The 23,319-nt window shown below is 44.4% G+C and overlaps 1 protein-coding gene across 1 annotated transcript in view; it reads right to left on the bottom strand.

Annotated features, from left to right (window-relative positions):
- Positions 1 to 22,173, bottom strand: part of SGPP2 (sphingosine-1-phosphate phosphatase 2) — a 102,703-nt gene extending 80,530 nt beyond the window's left edge. Inside the window, exon 1 of the mRNA XM_077290880.1 lies at positions 21,773 to 22,173. Within this exon, the coding sequence (XP_077146995.1) occupies positions 21,773 to 22,009 (237 nt within the window). The 5' untranslated portion in view covers positions 22,010 to 22,173. The remainder of the gene's footprint in view (positions 1 to 21,772) is intronic.
- Between the last annotated feature and the right edge of the window lie 1,146 nt (positions 22,174 to 23,319).

Genomic DNA, 23,319 nt, shown 5'->3' with positions numbered 1-23,319 from the left:
ATTCGGTAGGGTCCCTGTCAGGTTTGGGACCCTGACAGAGGCCTGGCAAACAGAGAGAACGTCAAGGGACCGTGCCTGCTCAGCATAGCAGCGGTGCCCTAAGAAAGGATCAGAAGCGAGATATATTGTGCTGAGTGAGAAACGAGATCAAAGCAAGAAGGAGAATACCAGTAGGAGTCGTGCTGTAAGACCGAGGCAACATCCTACTGAGGCGCACAGCCGGCCGCCGGAACGCCGAGGAAGTATTTATATATCTAGCTCTAAGCAATACTTCAAACCAACGGCAGGACAGTCAGTCACAGGCGGGCTGTCTCACCTAAATCACCTAAGAAGACATAGGGGGCAACCTGTGGAGAGGGGTGACTCTAGGGTCCCGGAAGAGCTCCGAGCCTACCCGTCATACGGGTGCGTCCCAACCATAACACCGGGAGGGACGGATTAGCAGAACATCATCTAATCGAGTTGTGAGGGAACACGAGAAACAGACACAACAGTTGTGGGGACTTTCCGTAAGCATAGCAGGGGAGGACCACAACACATAGCGCTAGCAGGAAGGCACAGATTTCCACCTGCAAAGAGAACCCTGGAGGTGCCATTGGACCGGCCGGACTTGCGCAGCCTGGTGAACCGTATTCCGGACTGAGGACCCAGAGACCTTCAGTAAAGAGGTAAAGAGACTGCAACCTGGTGTCCTCGTTATTCACTGCACCGCACCACCACCACTATCCACATCTATTATTTACTGTACGCCCCTCAGCAAGGTCACGGACCGGGCCTAGCCACCGTGACAACCCCAGAGCAGAGACTCAGAGGCCCGGTACCGGGTACCCCTCGGCCCTGCGGCAGTGGGGGCGCTACAACTTGGCGTCACGAACAGGATCTACTTAAGTCTGAAGAATCAGGTCATGTGTGCCTTGGAACTGTGAGTTATCATGCTTGGACTGTGTTTTATTACAAAGACTGTGTGTTGCCACTTGCCGCCAGAAGTTCCCGCCAAAACTGCCGCCATTACAGCGCTAAGGAGAGCGCAGGAGAAGAAGAAGGGCGTGGAGTGGGCGTAGACAAGCTGGAGAGCACGAAAGACAATGGCCGCCCAGTCTAACTATTACTGTGCTGTGAGGACGTGTCCGTCAGCAACCGAGATCCGCCTCCTGATCCTCAATGGGGGGCGGAGACAACGAAAGCGAAACCGCCCACGAAGGAGAGAGCGGGAAAAGGACCAGGAAGAAGAAGTCAACGACATGGAGGACGCCATGGCCAGCCGCCTGGAGCCGGAGCGTGGGGTCGGAGCCGAGGACTCCCCCAGCTACCCGGAGAGGCACCGCAGCCAGACCTCCGCAGCTGACGCTGACCTCCTGCAGATCGGAGTGGACGAGCTGACCCACCAACTCCTGCAGACGCAGCTGAGCACTGAGGCCGGGTGGAAGAAGACCATCATCGGGGGCCTCACCAGACGCCTGTCGGCAGCCTCGCTTGGTCCGAAGCTGGAAAGCAAGGCCCTGCCGGAAAGCGGTATGCTGCATGCAGAGATGACAACGCCGCAGCACAAGAACCCGCAACCAGCGTTCCAGACCCCAGCGGAGACGGAGCAGACCGGCATCGGAGGGACCGCATCTGAAGCAGGTATGAAAGACGACCCTGCCCCGATGACCGACACCACTCCAGTGACTGCTAGTGCCACAGCTGCTGACTCCGTTCCGGTGACTGATCTTGCAGCAGCCGCTACCTCTGCTGCAGCAAATGCCCCTACTCAAGCTGCGCAGACCTCCATCGCTGTGCCTGATTTAACCGTACATGCAAGACGGATTAACGGCGTTTGTCCAGCACTGGGTATAACCCTGGACCTCACTTTTCCCAGGCCAAGAAGGGTTAAGTGCCAGGTGCAGCCCTGGAAGCCGTCCAACTAAACCTCGGAGAACCGAAGATTGTAAATAGTTAACTGTTTTGCTGCTAAAACCCGTCTAGGGTTATTTTTAAAGGGATCCCTTTGTTGACCCGGGATCCCTATTGCTTTTTGGTTTGTTTTCAAATTTTTTGCACAACTTCCCAAAAACTGCTGGAATCATGAACAATGCATGATACAAACTTCTTGTATATAGTTTGCACCTTCTTAAAGGTGCTCTCTACTGGTTTTGTATAAAAGATGGACTCTTTGCGAAGATACGGTTCTTGGAACTTGTACTGGAGTCCTTGCTGCATATGGACTTGCAGCTTGAAAAGTTGCACTACCTCATAGAGACTTGGTCCCCTCTTAAAGGGGATGTTCGCATCCTGCACTTATGAACAGTGTTGCCTTAAGATGGTTGAATGGCAATAATGTCCTGAAAAGAAAGTATTGATGATGTTGATATGTGAAAGTTAAATGTAACCAATTAGTTGATTGTAAGAAATGTTCAATAATGTTAATAGAAGAATGAGGACAGGAAGTGAACCCGTAGGGGTTAGTGGTGAGTCCTCTTAGGAGCCATATAGAGATGGCTCAGTGATCTCAAACTGAAAGAAAAATATGTTCTATACTGTGTATAGTAGTAGAAGGACAGTAGGCCCGGGCAGAATGGGGCGGTCCTGTAATAGAAAGGAGAGGCAGTAGGTCTGGAGCGTTTAGGACAGGCGGTCCTGCAGACGTAAAGTAGGAGAATGTAGCACAGTTGCTTAAGCCTTATAATGTGTTATAAGAAGGTCTTTAGTGGATTCAGAGTGTACATCCTTGAAGGCAATGTTGAATTAATGTTTAAAAATTTTGCACTTAGTAGAATACCCGGTTGGGTAAGAAAAGTTATTTAAAAGTATTTAACCATGTTTGTAACGTTCAAGTGTCCTCACCTCCCATAAAGGGAAGCCTGTTCAAGTATGCTTATTGTTATTGCACTCACAAAAATTGTATGTCTTTTTGCTGCCATGTATTGTTGTTTTCTTCCCAGTCCCGGAGCACTGGATTTAACCGGGGGGGAGTGCAGCGCCCCAGAGTCCTGGTCGTTGCAGTACTGTGGCTCCGCCGCTAAGGGGGGCTATGGTACGTCTGATGGCACTGAAGGAGTTCATCTGACCAGGTATCACATACACCAATACATTTCACAGCCGGGCCTCCAGGGGGAGCTAAGGGTGCTATTTATTAGGCCACTCCTCACCGTGTGGGTAAACTGGGGGTCAGGCAGGAAGTTAGATCAGAAAGCTGACTAGGTTGGAACCAGGCAACACCTTGTGGCAGAGGGTGTTGTGGGGGAAGATTCGGTAGGGTCCCTGTCAGGTTTGGGACCCTGACAGAGGCCTGGCAAACAGAGAGAACGTCAAGGGACCGTGCCTGCTCAGCATAGCAGCGGTGCCCTAAGAAAGGATCAGAAGCGAGATATATTGTGCTGAGTGAGAAACGAGATCAAAGCAAGAAGGAGAATACCAGTAGGAGTCGTGCTGTAAGACCGAGGCAACATCCTACTGAGGAGCACAGCCGGCCGCCGGAACGCCGAGGAAGTATTTATATATCTAGCTCTAAGCAATACTTCAAACCAACGGCAGGACAGTCAGTCACAGGCGGGCTGTCTCACCTAAATCACCTAAGAAGACATAGGGGGCAACCTGTGGAGAGGGGCGACTCTAGGGTCCCGGAAGAGCTCCGAGCCTACCCGTCATACGTGTGCGTCCTAGCCATAACACCGGGAGGGACGGATTAGCAGAACATCATCTAATCGAGTTGTGAGGGACACGAGAAACAGACAACAGTTGTGGGGACTTTCCGTAAGCATAGCAGGGGAGGACCACAACACATAGCGCTAGCAGGAAGGCACAGATTTCCACCTGCAAAGAGAACTCTGGAGGTGCCATTGGACTGGCCGGACTTGCGCAGCCTGGTGAACCGTATTCCAGACTGAGGACCCAGAGACCTTCAGTAAAGAGGTAAAGAGACTGCAACCTGGTGTCCTCGTTATTCACTGCACCTCACCACCACCACTATCCACATCTATTATTTACTGTACGCCCCTCAGCAGGGTCACGGACCGGGCCTAGCCACCGTGACAACCTCAGAGCAGAGACTCAGAGGCCCGGTACCGGGTACCCCTCGGCCCTGCGGCAGTGGGGGTGCTACAGATACTGTTCCCCCCAGGCTAAAAACATCAGCTCTCAGCCACCCCAGAAAAAGTGTATCTCTAAGATGCGCCAATTCTGGCACTTAGCTTCCCTCTTCCCACTTCACTTGCCCTGTAGCGGTGGCAAGTGGGGTGTTAGTTGGGGGTGATGTCACCTTTATTTTGTCAGGTGACATCAAGCCCCGAGGTTAGTAATGGAGAGGCGTCAATAAGACGCCCCCATTACTAACTGCATAGTCACATTGTTTGAAAACACACACCCAGAATAAAATCCTTTAATTGAAAGAATGACACAGACTCTTAACCCCTTTCTGTCATTAGACGTACTATTCCGTCCATGTGGGGTGGGCCCTACTTCCCAAGGACGGAATAGTACGTCATACGCGATCGGCCGCGCTCACGGGGGGAGCGCGGCCGATCGCGGCCAGGTGTCAGCTGCATATCGCAGCTGACATCCGGCACTATGTGCCAGGAGCGGTCACGGACCGCCCCCGGCACATTAACCCCCGGCACACCGCGATCAAACATGATCGCGGTGTACCGGCGGTATAGGGAAGCATCGCGCAGGGAGGGGGCTCCCTGCGGGCTTCCCTGAGACCCCCGGAGCAACGCGATGTGATCGCATTGCTCTGAGGGTCTCCTACCTCCCTCCTCGCCGCAGGTCCCGGATCCAAGATGGCCGCGGCATCCGGGTCCTGCAGGGAGGGAGGTGGCTTACCGAGTGTCTGCTCAGAGCAGACACTTGGTAAGCCTGCAGCCCTGCACAGCAGATCGCAGATCTGGCAGAGTGCTGTGCACACTGCCAGATCAATGATCTGTAATGTCCCCCCCTGGGACAAAGTAAAAAAGTTAAAAAAAAATGTCCACATGTGTAAAAAAAAAAAATAAAAAAAAATTCCTAAATAAATAAATTAAAAAAAAATATTATTCCCATAAATACATTTCTTTATCTAAATAAAAAAAAATCAAACAATAAAAGTACACATATTTAGTATCGCCACGTCCGTAACGACCCCACCTATAAAACTATATCACTAGTTAACCCCTTCAGTGAACACCGTAAAAAAAAAAAAAAAAAAACGAGGCAAAAAACAACGCTTTATTCTCATACCGCCAAACAAAAAGTGGAATAACACGCGATCAAAAAGACGGATATAAATAACCATGGTACCGCTGAAAACGTCATCTTGTCCCGCAAAAAACGAGCCACCACACACCATCATGTGCGAAAAAATAAAAAAGTTATAGTCCTCAGAATAAAGCGATGCCAAAATAATTATTTTTTCTATAAAATAGCTTTTATCGTATAAAAGCGCCAAAACAAAAAAAAATTATATAAATGAGGTATCGCTGTAATCGTACTGACCCGAAGAATAAAACTGCTTTATCAATTTTACCAAACGCGGAACGGTATAAACGCCTCCCCCAAAAGAAATTCATGAATAGCTGGTTTTTGGTCATTCTGCCTCACAAAAATCGGAATAAAAAGCGATCAAAAAATGTGACGTGCCCAAAAAGTTACCAATAAAAACGTCAACTCGTCCCACAAAAAACAAGACCTCACATGACTCTGGTCTCAAATATGGAAAAATTATAGCTCTCAAAATGTGGTAACGCAAAAAATATTTTTTGCAATAAAAAGCGTCTTTCAGTGTGTGACGGCTGCCAATCATAAAAATCCGCTAAAAAACCCGCTATAAAAGTAAATCAAACCCCCCCTTCATCACCCGCTTAGTTAGGGAAAAATTAAAAAAAATGTAAAAAATGTATTTATTTCCATTTTCCCATTAGGGTTAGGGCTAGGGTTAGGGCTAGAGTTGGGGCTAAAGTTAGGGTTAGGGTTTGGATTACATTTACGGTTGGGATTAGGGTTGGGATTAGGGTTAGGGGTGTGTCTGGGTTACAGGTGTGGTTAGGGTTACCGTTGGGATTAGGGTTAGGGGTGTGTTTGGATTAGGGTTTCAGTTATAATTGGGGGGTTTCCACTGTTTAGGCACATCAGGGGCTCTCCAAACGTGACATGGCGTCCGATTTCAATTCCAGCCAATTCTGCGTTGAAAAAGTAAAACAGTGCTTCTTCCCTTCCAAGCTCTCCCGTGCGCCCAAACAGGGGTTTACCCCAACATATGGGGTATCAGCGTACTCGGAACACATTGGAGAACAACTTTTGGGGTCCAATTTCTCCTGTTACCCTTGGGAAAATACAAAACTAGGGGCTAAAAAATAATTTTTGTGGAAAAAATTTTTTTTTTATTTGCATGGATCTGCGTTATAAACTGTAGTGAAACACTTGGGGGTTCAAAGCTCTCACAACACATCTAGATAAGTTCCTTGGGGGGTCTAGTTTCCAAAATGGTGTCACTTGTGGGGGGGTTTTACTGTTTAGGTACATTAGGGGCTCTGCAAACGCAATGTGAAGCCTGCAGACCATTCCATCTAAGTCTGCATTCCAAATGGCGCTCCTTCCTTTCCGAGCCCTCCCATGCGCCCAAACGATGGTTCCCCCCCACATATGGGGTATCAGCGTACTCAAGACAAATTGGACAACAACTTTTGGGGTCCAATTTCTCCTGTTACCATTGGGAAAATACAAAACTGGGGGCTAAAAAATAATTTTTGGGGGAAATTTTTTATTTTTTTTATCTTCACGGCTCTGCGTTCTAATCTGTAGTGAAACGCTTGGGGGTTCAAAGTTCTCACAACACAACTAGATAAGTTCCTTGGGGGGGTCTAGTTTCCAATATTGGGTCACTTGTGGGGGGTTTATACTGTTTAGGTACATTAGGGGCTCTGCAAACGCAATGTGACGCCTGTAGACCAATCCATCTAAGTCTGCATTGCAAATGATGATCCTTCCCTTCCGAGCTCTGCCATGCGCTCAAACGGTGGTTCACCCCCAGATATCAGGTATCAGCGTACTCAGGACAAATTGGACAACAATATATAGGGTCCAATTTCTCCTGTTACCCTTGGAAAAATACAAAACTGGGGGCTTAAAAAAATAATTTTTGTGGAAAAAAAATATTTTTTATTTGCACGGCTCTGCGTTATAAACTGTAGTGAAACACTTGGGGGTTCAAAGCTCTCACAACACATCTAGATGAGTTCCTTAGGGGGTCTACTTTCAAAAATGGTGTCACTTGTGGTTTTTTTTTACTGTTTAGGTACATTAGGGGCTCTGCAAACGCAATGTGATGCCTGCAGACCATTCCATCTAAGTCTGCATTCCAAATGGCGCTCCATCCCTTCCGAGCCCTCCCATGCGCCCAAACGGTGGTTCCCCCCCACATATGGGGTATCAGCGTACTCAGGACAAATTGGACAACAACTATTGGGGTCCAATTTCTCCTGTTACCCTTGGGAAAATACAAAACTGGGGGCTAAAAAATAATTTTTGTGGGAAAAAAATTTTGTTTTATTTTTACGGCTCTGCATTATAAACTTCTGTGAAGCACTTGGTGGGTCAAAGTGCTCACCACAGCTCTAGATAAGTTCCTTAGGGGGTCTACTTTCCAAAATGGTGTCACTTGTGGGGGGTTTCAATGTTTAGGCACATCAGTGGCTCTCCAAACGCAACATGGCGTCCCATCTCAATTCCTGTCAATTTTGCAGTGAAAAGTCAAACGGCGCTCCTTCCCTTCCGAGCTCTCCCATGCGCCCAAACAGTGGTTTACCCCCACATATGGGGTATCAGCGTACTCAGGACAAATTGTACAACAACTTTTGGGGTCCAATTTCTTCTCTTACCCTTGGGAAAATAAAAAATTGGGGGCGAAAAGATCATTTTTGTGAAAAAATATGATTTTTTATTTTTACGGTTCTGCATTATAAACTTCTGTGAAGCACTTGGTGGGTCAAAGTGCTCACCACACATCTAGATAAGTTCCTTAGGGGGTCTACTTTCCAAAATGGTGTCACTTGTGGGGGGTTTCAATGTTTAGGCACATCAGTGGCTCTCCAAACGCAACATGGCGTCCCATCTCAATTCCTGTCAATTTTGCAGTGAAAAGTCAAACGGCGCTCCTTCCCTTCCGAGCTCTCCCATGCGCCCAAACAGTGGTTTACCCCCACATATGGGGTATCAGCGTACTCAGGACAAATTGTACAACAACTTTTGGGGTCCAATTTCTTCTCTTACCCTTGGGAAAATAAAAAATTGGGGGCGAAAAGATCATTTTTGTGAAAAAATATGATTTTTTATTTTTACGGTTCTGCATTATAAACTTCTGTGAAGCACTTGGTGGGTCAAAGTGCTCACCACACATCTAGATAAGTTCCTTAGGGGGTCTACTTTCCAAAATGGTGTCACTTGTGGGGGGTTTCAATGTTTAGGCACATCAGTGGCTCTCCAAACGCAACATGGCGTCCCATCTCAATTCCAGTCAATTTTGCATTGAAAAGTCAAATGGCGCTCCTTCGCTTCCGAGCTCTGTCATGCGCCCAAACAGTGGTTTACCCCTACATATGGAGTATCGGCGTACTCAGGACAAATTGTATAACATCTTTTGGGGTCCATTTTTTCCTGTTACCCTTGGTAAAATAAAACAAATTGGAGCTGAAGTAAATTTTGTGTGAAAAAAAGTTAAATGTTCATTTTTATTTAAACATTCCAAAAATTCCTGTGAAACACCTGAAGGGTTAATAAACTTTTTGAATGTGGTTTTGAGCACCTTGAGGGGTGCAGTTTTTAGAATGGTGTCACACTTGGGTATTTTCTATCATATAGACCCCTCAAAATGATTTCAAATGAGATGTGGTCCCTAAAAAAAAAATGGTGTTGTAAAAATGAGAAATTGCTGGTCAACTTTTAACCCTTATAACTCCCTAACAAAAAAAAATTTTGGTTCCAAAATGGTGCTGATGTAAAGTAGACATGTGGGAAATGTTACTTATTAAGTATTTTGTGTGACATATCACTGTGATTTAATTGCATAAAAATTCAAATTTGGAAAATTGCGAAATTTTCAAAATTTTCGCCAAATTTCCATTTTTTTCACAAATAAACGCAGGTAATATCAAAGAAATTTTACCACTATCATGAAGTACAATATGTCACGAGAAAACAATGTCAGAATCACCAGGATCCGTTGAAGCGTTCCAGAGTTATAACCTCATAAAGGGACAGTGGTCAGAATTGTAAAAATTGGCCCGGTCCATAACGTGCAAACCACCCTTGGGGGTGAAGGGGTTAAACCATACTTACAACCTTGGCCATTTCACCAATACCCTTGTCATCTGCAAAAGAGTTAAAAATAAAAAACAACAAAATTCCTCACCTTTCCGCAGAGATGCTGCTTATCCATTTGTCCCATGACGGGTCTAGCTCTGCTATATCTAGATGGCAGGCTGCATGGTTGCAGGATGCAACCATACAGCCTGTCATACAGCAGAGACACTGAGCAGCGTGTGCTCAGTGTCTCCCTGTGAACTCCTATTCCCTGTCTGAGTGCACCGCGAGCAAGTTCTCCGGCTCGCAGTGCCATCAGACAGGTCCTGGGAGTTCACAGCCAATGAACTCTCTTCACCTTTCTGACATCAATGCAAGCTCCGTGGTTGGAAGGGCTTCCAGACCTAGGATGTATGGATATGTCCTGTGCCCATACAATTGCCACTGACTGTTCAGCAAACATGACAGTGGGCACCAGGATCTCACTGCCTGCAACGCTCCCAAAGTTTAACCCCCCTAAATGCTGCAATTAACATCGATCGCAGCATTTAAAAGGCAGTGAGAGGGGGCTCCCTCTCTCCTCTGATTGGTGCCCCCACTAGGGCCCGATGGTTGCCATGGTGACCCTAGGTAGTTATGACTATTGCAATCCTTGTGCATTGCAAAGCTTTATTATAGCAAATCGGACTGCTGATAGTAAAAGTGCCATAAAGGGACTAAAATAATACATTTAAAAATTACTCCGAAAAAAAAAGTAAAATATATATTACCCATAAATAAAAGTATTTTCATGTAAAACCCCCCCCAAAAAACAGCAACACACATATTTGATATCGCCACGTCAAAAACAACCCACAACACACAATATACCGTATTCTCAATTATGCCAGATGCATTTTCTAGTAGTTCAGACATGAGCCATTTGTCATGACTCTGTTGTCAGGTGTCTCAGGACCAGGGGCTCCTTCCCTGTCCCTAACACTAGGGGTACCTTAGCACGTCCTGTTCCTCGGCTTAATTCTGATGATGAAGACACTGGGGCCACGTACCTTGCCTTAGCTCCTGAATCCATCCTGAATCTGTATCCTTTCCCCACCCAAGGAAGAGGGGAGCAGTAGTGTACTGTAATACACTGACCAGACTAACAAAGTAATATGAACAGGGATAATGGAAAATACCAAAACATACAAATATACTCACACAAACAGCAGAGGAATGCATTGGGGAGAGGAGGATGGGGGTTAAAGTATGAGAAGAAAGGGAATTATCACACACTCAAACCCTAGGAACAGTCAACGATAAATCCAAACGCCTTCTCCAATAACAACCACCAACAAAAGCTACTCTGACAATGACTGCTAGCCAGGGTCCAGTTTATATAGGAGATGGCAGTAGCTAACAGTGCACAGCTGAGGATTAATGCAGGAAAGCTTCCAGGAGCTCTAAACTGAGCAGATTAACCCCTACACTGCTAAAGGAAATTTACACTGTTTAGTATGAAGGTGAAGTGCTTCTAATCAGTGCATGAATAGGAAAAATCAGATGCTGCAATCTTCTGGCTCCTATCTGTCGCTGTAAGCCCAGGACATCATTCATATGAGCCTTAATGTTGACTCTTGAATTGATGTTTGTTGAAGGGTTGCTGTTTACCCATTATATCAGCTCCTAGAGTTTATTGTGCTGCTATGGTTGGAGGACAGGGATGCAGGGTCATTGAACAATTGATTTTTGCTAGTAATATATGTTGATTATCCAGTCTATAAGTCCATGCAGCTTGTTGACCTGCAAATGTTGACAAACTATGCAAATTGATTGAATACTCAAAACAATGAGAGTTGACCTCATCCCACTTCCCCTTGAACTGTGAATGATGGCCTGAAGGACAGTTGTGAACTTTAAATGAGAGGGGGGGGTTTGCCTCTATTTTCAGAGAAATTTAACAGGATGCCAGCTTAAGGGACCACAGCCCTAGTTGGAGGAATAGAGATCTGCTCCATTAACCATCACTGAACCCTCAAAAACGTTCGGAGAATCTAGGTTGGGACAATCAGGTCTCTTGGCACCATGGAGACATTCAGAGAAGTCAGGTTGGAACAATCAGGATACCTGGCCATGTACCTCAATAGACTGTCAGCTTCCTAAGCTTGTCATTACTTCATCTACATGGGTGCCTAGGAAAAACTGCACTCCAGGAGGCAAATAGCGCTCCATCCCTCCAGAGTCTCGCCATGTGGCTAAGCAGTACTGTACAGCCACATATGGGCTATTGCCACGTTAAGCAGAAATTGTGTGACAAATTTTGCTGCCCATTTCCCCATGTGAAAATGTAAACTCTTGGGCAAAAACATTTTAGCTGTAAAGGTGTAATTATTCTTTCTTCACCGCCCACTGGTATAAATTTCAGTGAGGGACATGTGGTGTCAACATGCTCACTGCACCCCTAATTGAATTAATTGAGAGGTGTAGTTTGTAAAACGTCACTGTTCTGGCACCTCAAGGGTTCTGCCAACGTGAAATGGCACTCTCAAACCAGAAAAATCTGAACTCCAACACGGCGCTTCTTCCCTTCGGAGCTTTGCACTGGGCCTCAACAGTAATTTTCAACAACATATTGAGTATCGGTGTACTCAGGAGAATTTTCGCAACAAATTGTATAGTCCATTTTGATCCTTGTGAAAATGAAAACTTTGGGACAAAACCAACATTTTTGTGTGAAATTTTTTTTTCATTTTTACAGATCAACGCTGTAAAATTCTGTGAAGCACCTGGGGGTTCAAACTCTTCACCACACATCTAGATAAGTTTCTTGAGGGGTGTAGTTTCCAAAATGTTTGTCACTTGAGGTTTTTGTCCCCGGTTTATCGAATAATCAAAAAATTGGGCGCACTGCCATATAATGATAAAGCATATCATGGGTGCAAAGTCAGTAATAAGCAAAATTGCAAAACCAAGAAGAAAAGCATTACTGTAGAAACTGGCACACCAATCAATAATACACAATCATTTATAAAAGTAACAAGCTGATTTTATTGAACAATTCAGAAACATCACAAACAGTTAAAACATAATTAAAAAATACACACCATCCAAAATACACAGGTAATAGAGACCAAATAGCAATATAACAATATAATATAACAACCCAATACCAACCCAACCTAGTGGCTCATGAGGAGATGTGCAAAAATATCCGTATTAGGCAGCATAGTATATACCTGATATACGCACGCTAAACAGCCCTGTGCAAAAAAAATGTATATCAAACAACTGCCCAAGGAATTGTATACCACTAAAAGTAGCCAAAAAGGGTCTAAGGATCACCCATGAATAAAGGTGCTGAGCTGGATCTCATAGCTATATACGGAGGAAACCCTCCATAAGAATACAACCTGGTACTTGGAGCGATGCCCACGCGTATCGCCTGACAAGCAGGCTTCGTCAGGGAAGATGCCAACAGAATGGCCCGACAGCTATAAATATTAAGAGCCTAATAGCTCATGAGAGACCGGTGTGTGGGCGCCCAGAGACACCGGAAGCAGTTCGAGCCGCCCAAGACAGGACCACGCATGATCCAAAACATAGTGCCTTGAGACAAGGCGCATGCGCAGAGAACGTGTGTAGGAACAGCCGCGCATGGACCAAAAAAGATGGGACAATCAAAACAGCGGCTGCCCCAGATGAGGCGCATAGACCCACGGCGCGCACGCGCAGAAGAATTAAGACATCAATCAGGTATCCGCGCATGGGCAAAAGATAATGCCCATACCAAACGGAGCACTGGGATGCCAAGTGCGCAAGCGCTGAGAAAAGAGCCTAAGTAAAGAAGCTCACAAATAGAGCAAGGGCCATAAGAGAAGTGCCTGCCTGTAAGGTAACAAAATGTGATCATCCAAAGGTAGTGAACCCAAACAATAGCCCAGATCACATGGCACAATACACCCATCATAATAAAGGCATTTATATATGATGAAAAGAGGGGGGGAGGAAAACATAGCAAAAAGGGCACCAGGGTACTAATAATCCCATATGAAAGCCCATAGGCAGAGGCATCACAAGAGGATGGGGTATGGGATGAGGAATGTTTATGTGCCAGATTAAGACAAAGCCCGGCAATAAATTGGTGGTATACCACCCATTACACACATATCCCATATATCATCCGCCGCGTCCCCCGGCGGCACTCATCCATGCAATCATACCGACCTGACCAAATATGTACACAAAGAGCCAGCAAAGAGCATAGACATTTATACACATTGTTGCAAAAGGATTTTTTTTATTAATAATAATAATAATAATAATATTATAATTATCATTATCACAATTTTATTATGTAAACAACCATAGTATATAATATGCATATTTCCCTAGACAATAAATACTCAGGTCACAGTACAATCAGACAACATGGGCGACTAAACACTCAAAAAGTAGCAGTAAGTATTACTACTACTTTTTAGGTGTTTAGTCGCCCATGTTATCTGATTGTACTGTGACCTGAGTATTTATTGTCTAGGGAAATATGCATATTATATACTATGGTTGTTTACATAATAAAATTGTGATAATTATAATAATAATGATAATAAAAAAATCCTTTTGCAACAATGTGTATAAATGTCTATGCTCTTTGCTGGCTCTTTGTGTACATATTTGGTCAGGTCGGTATGATTGCATGGATGAGTGCCGCCGGGGGATGCGGCGGATGATATATGGGATATGTGTGTAATGGGTGGTATACCACCAATTTATTGCCGGGGTTTGTCTTAATCTGGCACAAACGTTCCTCATCCCATACCCCATCCTCTTGTGATGCCTCTGCCTATAGGCTTTCATATGGGATTATTAGTACCCTGGTGCCCTTTTTGCTATGTTTTCCTCCCCCCCTCTTTTCATCATATATAAATGCCTTTATTATGATGGGTGTATTGTGCCATGTGATCTGGGCTATTGTTTGGGTTCACTACCTTTGGATGATCACATTTTGTTACCTTACAGGCAGGCACTCCTCTTATGGCCCTTGCTCTATTTGTGAGCTTCTTTACTTAGGCTCTTTTCTCAGCGCTTGCGCACTTGGCATCCCAGTGCTCTGTTTGGTATGGGCATTATCTTTTGCCCATGCGCGGATACCTGATTGATGTCTTAATTCTTCTGCGCGTGCGCGCCGTGGGTCTATGCGCCTCATCTGGGGCAGCCGCTGTTTTGATTGTCCCCTCTTTTTTGGTCCATGTGCGGCTGTTCCTACACACGTTCTCTGCGCATGCGCCTTGTCTCAAGGCACTATGTTTTGGATCATGCGTGGTCCTGTCTTGGGCGGCTAGAACTGCTTCCGGTGTCTCTGGGCGCCCACACATCGGTCTCTCATGAGCTATTAGGCTCTTAATATTTATAGCTGTCGGGCCATTCTGTTGGCATCTTCCCTGACGAAGCCTGCTTGTCAGGCGATACGCGTGGGCATCGCTCCAAGTACCAGGTTGTATTCTTATGGAGGGTTTCCTCCGTATATAGCTATGAGATCCAGCTCAGCACCTTTATTCATGGGTGATCCTTAGACCCTTTTTGGCTACTTTTAGTGGTATACAATTCCTTGGGCAGTTGTTTGATATACATTTTTTTTGCACAGGGCTGTTTAGCGTGCGTATATCAGGTATATACTATGCTGCCTAATACGGATATTTTTGCACATCTCCTCATGAGCCACTAGGTTGGGTTGGTTTTGGGTTGTTATATTATATTGTTATATTGCTATTTGGTCTCTATTACCTGTGTATTTTGGATGGTGTGTATTTTTTAATTATGTTTTAACTGTTTGTGATGTTTCTGAATTGTTCAATAAAATCAGCTTGTTACTTTTAGGCCGGCCTCACACTGGGCGTAAGACAATACGCCACGTATTATACGTCCGTACTACGGCCGTAATACGGAGAAATGTTCCCAAAATATTGATCCGTAGTCAGGGTGTGTCAGCGTATTTTGCGCATGGCATCCTCCGTATGTAATCCGTATGGCATCCGTACTGCGAGATTTTCGCGCAGGCTTGCAAAACCGACATCTAATGGATTTATGTGCTCAAATGTTCGGGAAAACATATGTATTCAGTATTTATATATATATATATGTCATTGAGACACATATATATATATTCTGTATTTAGATTTCATTCAGCGCGATATGTGTTAAAAGCCGGTAATTCAATTGCCGGCTTCTCATTTCTCCTGCACAAACCCGACAGGATATGAGACATGGTTTACATACAGTAAACCATCTCATATCCCCATTTTTTTTGCATATTCCACACTACTAATGTTAGTAGTGTGTATGTGCAAAATTTCAGCGCTGTAGCTGCTGAAATAAAGGGTTAAATTGCGGAAAAAATTGGCGTGGGCTCCCGCGCAATTTTCTCCGCCAGAGTGGTAAAGCCAGTGACTGAGGGCAGATATTAATAGCCAGGAGAGGGTCCATGGTTATTGGCCCCCCCGTGGCTAAAAACATCTGCCCCCAGCCACCCCAGAAAAGGCACATCTGGAAGATGCGCCTATTCTGGCACTTGGCCACTCTCTTCCCACTCCCTGTAGCGGTGGGATATGGGGTAATGAAGGGTTAATGCCACCTTGCTATTGGAAGGTGACATTAAGCCAGATTAATAATGGAGAGGCGTCAATTATGACACCTATCCATTATTAATCCAATTGTTGGAAAGGGTTAAAAAACACACACACACATGATTTAAAAGTAGTTTAATGAAATAAACACAGCGGTTGTTGTAATAATTTATTGTTCTCTCAATCCATCAGGAACACCCTCGCTTGGAAAAATAATAAACGCACAAGATACATACCTTCTGGTGAACCGTCTCGTCCCACGAGGTAATCCATCTGAAGGGGTTAACTAATATTACAGGCAGGAGCCCTGCTAAATGCAGCTGTACTCCGTGCCTGTAATCCCCAGCGAATGAATGAAATGTAGGTCAATGACCTACATTTCCTTCAGTCGCGGTGATGCGCCCCCTGGTGGATGTCCTCATATGACCTGGAGCGTGGGAAAAAGTTCCCAGGCTGCAGTTCATGAGAACATCCACCAGAGGGCGCCTCACCGCGACTCAATGTAAGTACAGATCACTGCTTTCCTTTCAGCACCCGGGGATTACAGGCACGAGCGAGTGGTTTATCGCAGCTCTGCCTGTAATATTAGTTAACCCCTTCAGATGGATTACTTCGTGGGACGTGATCTGACATCAGAAGGTATGTATCTTGTGCGTTTATTGTTTTGCCAAGCGAGGGTGTTCCTGATGGATTGCGAGAACAATAAATTATTACAACAACCGCTGTGTTTATTTCATTAAAATCCTTTTTAATCATGTGTGTGTGTTTTTTTTAACCCTTTCCTACAATTGGATTAATAATGGATAGGTGACATAATTGACGCCTCTCCATTATTAATCTGGCTTAATGTCACCTTCCAATAGCAAGGTGGCATTAACCCTTCATTACCCCATATCCCACCGCTACAGGGAGTGGGAAGAGAGTGGCCAAGTGCCAGAATAGGCGCATCTTCCAGATGTGCCTCTTCTGGGGTGGCTGGGGGCAGATGTTTGTAGCCAGGGGGGGCCAATAACCATGGACCCTCTCCTGGCTATTAATATCTGCCCTCAGTCACTGGCTTTACCACTCTGGCGGAGAAAATTGCGCGGGAGCCCACGCCAATTTTTTCCGCCATTTAACCCTTTATTTTAGCAGCTACAGCGCACAAATTTTGCACATACACACTACTAACATTAGTAGTGTGGAATATGCAAAAAAAATGGGGATATGAGATGGTTTACTGTATGTAAACCATGTCTCATATCATGTCGGGTTTGTGAAGGAGAAGGAAAAAGCCGGCAATTGAATTACCGACTTTTCACTAACACCGCTGCGTATTTCTTGCAGGTCACACTGCTGGTCCGTGTGGAATCCGTATTTTTCTCGCCCCCATAGACTTTCATTGGCGTATTATTTGCGCAATACGCTGACAAACGCAGCATGCTGCGATTTTGTACGGCCGTAGAAAGCCGTATAATACTGAACCGTAATATACGGCTGATAGGAGCAGCCCCATTGAGAATAATTGTGCCGTATGTAATGCGAGTTTTACGGACGTAGTTTCTGCGCTCTTACGTCCGTAAAACTTGCATGTGTGACGCCGGCCTTATAAATGATTGTGCATTATTGATTGGTGTGCGTTTTTCCCCTGTTTAGGCACACCAGAGGCTCTCTAAACGTGTCATGGAGTCAGCTCTTGATTCCAGCCATTTTTTAGTGCAACTTCCCTTCTGAGCCCTTCTATACTCCCAAACAGTAATTTCTCTCACATATGGGGTATCGGTGTAGAAATTGCACAACAAATCTTGGGGTTCATTTTCTCCTGTTACCCTTGTGAAAATACAAAAGTTGGGGCTAAAGTTAAATTTTTCCTTTCACATTGCATTAATTTCTATGATGCGCCTGAAGGGTTAATAAGCTTCTTGAATGTGGTTTTGAGCACCTTGAGGGGTGCAGTTTATAGAATGTTGTCACTTTTTGGTATTTTCTGTCATATAGACTCCCCAAAGTCACTTCAAATGTGATATGGTCCCTAAAAAAATGGTTTTGTAAATTTTGATGGAAAAATGAGAAATTGCTGATCAACTTCAAACCTTTTTAACTTCCTAACAAAAAAAAATCGTGTTTGAAAAATGTTGCTGATGTACAGAAGACATGTGGGAAATGTTATTTATTAACTATTTTGTGTGACATAACTCTCTGGTTTAAGGGCATAAGAATTAAAAGTTTGTATATTGCAAAATTTTCAATATTTTTGACAAAGTTTCGATATTTTCACAAATAAACGCAAGTCATATCGAACAAGTTTTACCACTGTCATGAAATACAATATGTCACGAGAAAACAGTTTCAGAATCACTGGGATCCGTAGAAGCGTTACAGAGTTAGGCTGCCGTCACACTAGCAGTATTTGGTCAGTATTTTACATCAGTATTTGTAAGACAAAACCAGGAAAGGAACAATAAGGTATGTTTCCATGTTCAGGAAACGCTGCATGTTTGACGCTGCGTTGAGCCGCATCAATGCGCAAACAACGCAAGAACAACGCAGTTGACCTCAGATTTGGTCAGGATTTTACCTGCATAAAATCCTGACCAAATCCTGAACGTGGACACATACACTCAGAGGAAAAGTATAATAGAAACATATGCACCACTTCTGCATTTATCACCCATACTGCTAGTGTGACGGCAGCCTTAGTGCCACATAAAAGGATAGTGGTCAGAATCGTCAAATTTGGCCTGGTCATGAAGGTAAAAACTGGTTTGGGTGTGAAGGGGTTAACACCACTTCTGTTTTCAAAAGAAGCCAAACCGCTAAAAAAAAAAAAAAAAAAGCAATCTGACCATTCTTCACTAGTTTGCTCGATACAAGCTAAAAACAACTTCAAGATGCAAAAGACGTTGCAAAAACTAAACGAGAAGAATCCGAAAAAGATGCTTCAGGACAAAAGACGCTGGTGTGTCTTGAAGACTCTTCTTCCATAAAAAATTGTCAGGTTCGCACACGTCTAATAGGCATTGTGTGCAGGTACCCTTCATTTTCTTGCAATTCCAGACTTGCTGGAGTCTTTTTTTTTTTGCAAGTTGCAAGGGATGGAACAGAAGCAAATGAGCACAGTTCTGGTGTGTAGGTCTCGGTATAAGGCTGCCGTCACACTAGCAGTATTTGGTCAGTATTCTACATCAGTATTTGTAAGCCAAAACCAGGAGTGGGTGATAAATGCAGAAGTGGTGCATATGTTTCTGATATACTTTTCCTCTGTTCCCCTCCTGGTTTTGGCTTACAAATACTGATGTAAAATACTGACCAAATACTGATAGTGTGACGGCAGCCTTATAATAAAAGAGTTAGCCAGTAAGGAAAATAATAGAATACACAATAACACCTAACCAGAGAAACAACAATTAGGGTATGTGCACACGCTGTGGATTACTCTGCGGATTTTTCCGGACTGATTTTGGTAAATCTGCAGGTAAACTGCACTGCGGATTTCCTGCGGAATTACAGCGATTTTTTTGCAGATTTTGTGCAGATTCCACCTGCGGTTTTACACCTGCGGATTTCTATTATGGAGCAGGTGTAAACCGCTGCGGAATCCGCACAAAGAATTGATATGCTGCGGAATAAAAAACGCTACCTTTCCGCACGTTTTTTTCCGCAGCATGTGCACTGCGGATTTTGTTTTCCATAGGTTTACATGGTACTGTAAACTCACGGAAAACTGCTGCGAATCCGCTGCGGATCCACAGCAAAGTCCTCAGCGTGTGCACATACCTTCATGGTCAGACTGTAATTCAAACTGGAACGGATTGTTGCAAATCTGGAAATAGAGACCTGTTTGTGTGTCCTTTATTCACAGGTTGGCAGACTTAGCAACAATACTAAAGAACATAGTCTTGCCCTGTGTTCAAACTGACTTTTCTGGGGCATTAAAAAATGACGAGTCTTTAAAGCAGATACCACTTCAGGAAACTCAGGGAAGAAAAAAAATAAAATAAATTGAACTACACTCGGACCAATGTTCTTCAGTGGGGCCGTGCAGATAAGCAATTTTTTTTTTACTGACTGAATCTGCGCTACATGTGAAAAAAGTTGTTGCATTTGCTAGTTTATCAGTTATCACATAAATTGGATGAGACTCACCAATTCAAGTCTATGGGTGCTCAAAAAAATAAATCAGATGCCATACGGAGCCACAGAATAGCATCCGATTATTACGTATGGCCGGGGTCACACCTGTGAGTTCAGCACCAGTCTCTCGCATCAAGTCCTGGCACTGCCGCCGGCACTCGGGACTGGGGTGTGCGGTTGCATAGAAATACATGCTGCTGCATGCTCCGGTCCCAAGTGCCGGTGGCAGTGCCAGGATTTGATGCGAGTTTCTCGCTTTGAACTCTAAGTGTGACCCCGGCCATACGTTGCAATTCTGTATCACAGGAAACTGGAAATGGTCTTATAAATTATGACAAGTGAGGAGAGGAAAAAAAAAAAATGACCCACTATTCTGGATGAAACTTTGAATATTTTTTTTTATATGCTTGTGTGAACCTACCCTTATGGGAGTTTTTGTTTTCTTGAGGCCATTTTGAACAGTTTTGGAAGTGGTTTTTATCTTGAGCATTAGACAGTGCCTAGTTTGTAGCGGAATCATCAGGATCTGTTGTGCATGTCTCCTCTGGACAGTTATCTCACCATGTCAGTGGGGGCCTAATTTCAATATTCTGTATGTAGCATCATGTATGGTGACTGATGAGGTCACTAGCTGATAGGTCACAACCTCATGGCTGTGTGTTATTTCTTTCCTCTAGTACAATCCAACTCTGTTTTTTGTTTTTTTTTTTTGTAAAACTGATACACATGAAGAACCTGGTCAATGCCCCCTTAAAACGGTTGTCCGGCCTAAGGGTTCTTTTCCATTTGCGAGAAACACATCCGTGTCTCGCATGTGGAAACCAAGCTGTGGCGCCGGCACTCCAGAGCAGAACGTACGGCCGCATAGCAACACATGGAGCTGCACGCTCCGCTCCAAAGTGCCGGAGCTTGGTTTTCACATGCGAGACACAGACGTGTTTCTCGCAAATGGAAAAGAGCCCTTAGGGTGCAAGTCTGCAGTAACTATGTGTCTGCAGTCTCGTGAATCCTCACATCGTGAGAACTGCGCACTGTCAGGATTCTCCGATGCCGGCACTAGGCGGTCATATCACCGCAAGTATGTGATTTGCATACTTCCAGCCACGTTCTGACTAGACATGTCCGGCCTTACGCTTGCATTGAGTGATGCCCGTACATGTATAGTTGGCAAATTGCATACTTGCGGTCATGCGCCCACCGCTCCCAGTGTCGGGGAATCCTCGCAGTGTGCACGATGTGAAGATTTACAAGTCTGCAGTCCCCTAGAGTGACTACAGACAGAAGTCTAAGACTGGACAAGCCTTTATCTGTTATGGCTTTAGTACAGGGCCGGAGCTGCAGTTTGTCGCACTAGCTGGGAGTATTTTACAGACATCTGCTTTTACTTATTGACATATAGGAAGTGATATTTACAGTGGGAAAACTGACTGAGCAACCGTTTATTATGCTGCCATATAATCCTAATTACAGCTTCGCGAAGAGATCGACAACAAGCAAACCTCGTTATGTCTTTTGTTTAGGATACAGAGTACTCAGCCAAGTTTGTCGCTGTGCCCCACCCATTGCACGAGGACTCAACGTCTGCTACAAAGTAGCAAAATGTGTCAATATAAAATAAGCGTCTGATGGCTGCAGGGAACCGGCTCCAGTCACTCTGGTGACATTCCAACACTCGGAAAATGACACAGAGCCTAATGTTAGAAGCCGGCTACAAAACCTAAGCGCAATGTCAGAGGAGGCTGCACAATTTGTAAGAAACACCTGAGCTCAATATAACATGGATTCAGCATTGGAGATCCTCTTCTTACCTGTCTATGTGTTCCATTTGTATATGATCCATTGATGTGGGGCTTGTGGCCATTTTCTTGGAGAACACCATTGACCTCAGCAGTCTTCTCTCTGCCTTTCTGAAGAGTCTTTGGAGAGTGAGTCCCTGAAACTGCTCCATTAGCTTCACCCTTTGGCTTTAGGGTCAAACCACAGGACCTTTGGAATTGGGCCACCAGCTGATGGTCCTGTAGAGTTTCCAGCAGTGCCAGGGCCATGGTCTATGTAAGTGAAACTGGATAGGAGGCAACAGAATAGATCCAGACCTTACCTTGCCCTTTGATCAGCATAGATACATCATAGAGTACACACCGTGGGAATCAGGTGTACAAGGCGGTCCTAGTGCCGGCACACACCTTACTCACCTTGCACATTATTCTGCAGCGGTAACACATTCATTGCCAAATACTTGAAGGTTTCCTCACATATGTCAGTGCGGTAACAACTGTCTTCTTTAAGCTCCTTGTAGCGACAAGTCTAACCTGTTCTACTCTTATACCAGAGCAGGTCAGATACAGATCAAACTGGCACATCTGATTCATTTCAAGACCATCGAATTGCTGAGACTTGTTAAAGTTTGACAGCATTTGATTTTTTGCACAACTTTTATTATAATGTTGGTTTAGTATATGAGTAGTCACAATCGGCTTAGGAGCATTTCATCAAAATTAAAAAGATAATTAAATGCAACTTATCAGTCTGAGGTCAAGTTCACGCTGCAGAATTTGGTCAGTATTTTGCATCAAAATTTGTACACCAAAACCAGGGGAGAATCCAGAACACAGAACAGCTGCAAATATTTTTATTAGACAATTTTTTTTCTGTGGGCTTCATGTCTAGGTTTAGCTTAAAAATACTGATCAAAATGAGAAAGTGACCTAAGGCCAATTTAATATGGGTGTAATATCTGTGCTCTTATCACGGCCAGGGGTCCTGGCTTATCCGCGGGTCTAATGTACTCAACTGGCAGCATAGTAAATTCCTAGTTTGGGTCCTGAGACCTTCAGTTGGGCTAGATGTCATTATATTAGTCCAGATATGCACCTGTATTAGGCCATGTTCACATGTTGAGTATTTGGTCAGTATTTTACCTCAGTATCTGTAAGCCAAAACCCAGAGTTTAACAATCAGAAGAAAAGTATATTAGAAACACGTCACCACTTCTGTATTTATCACCCACTCCTGGTTTTGGCTTACAAATACTGACCATATGCTGAATATCTGAATGTGGTGTTAATCTACGAGTATGGCAACAAATTTGTGCAAAAATCTATTTCAAGTCTACTACGATGGCAAAATGTGCCTATAGTATACATGGTGAGGTTTTTTTCCTCATTTTTTAAAATTTCCTATGGAAATAAATTGGGCGCTGAAAAAATGGAATCCTGAAAAAAAAAAAAAACACTTCAAAACATCCTCCCAAGTATACGTACAGTGACTTGCGAAAGTATTCACCCCCTCTGAGTTTTGCTACCTCACAATCTGAAATTTCACTGTTTTTTTGAGGTTTTGCATCAGTTCATGTAAA

This window comes from Ranitomeya variabilis, chromosome 2, assembly GCF_051348905.1.
Source record: "Ranitomeya variabilis isolate aRanVar5 chromosome 2, aRanVar5.hap1, whole genome shotgun sequence".
NCBI lineage: Eukaryota > Metazoa > Chordata > Amphibia > Anura > Dendrobatidae > Ranitomeya > Ranitomeya variabilis.
The sequence above is the reverse complement of the archived record's forward strand: the minus strand, read 5'-3'. Positions and strand labels throughout refer to the sequence as shown.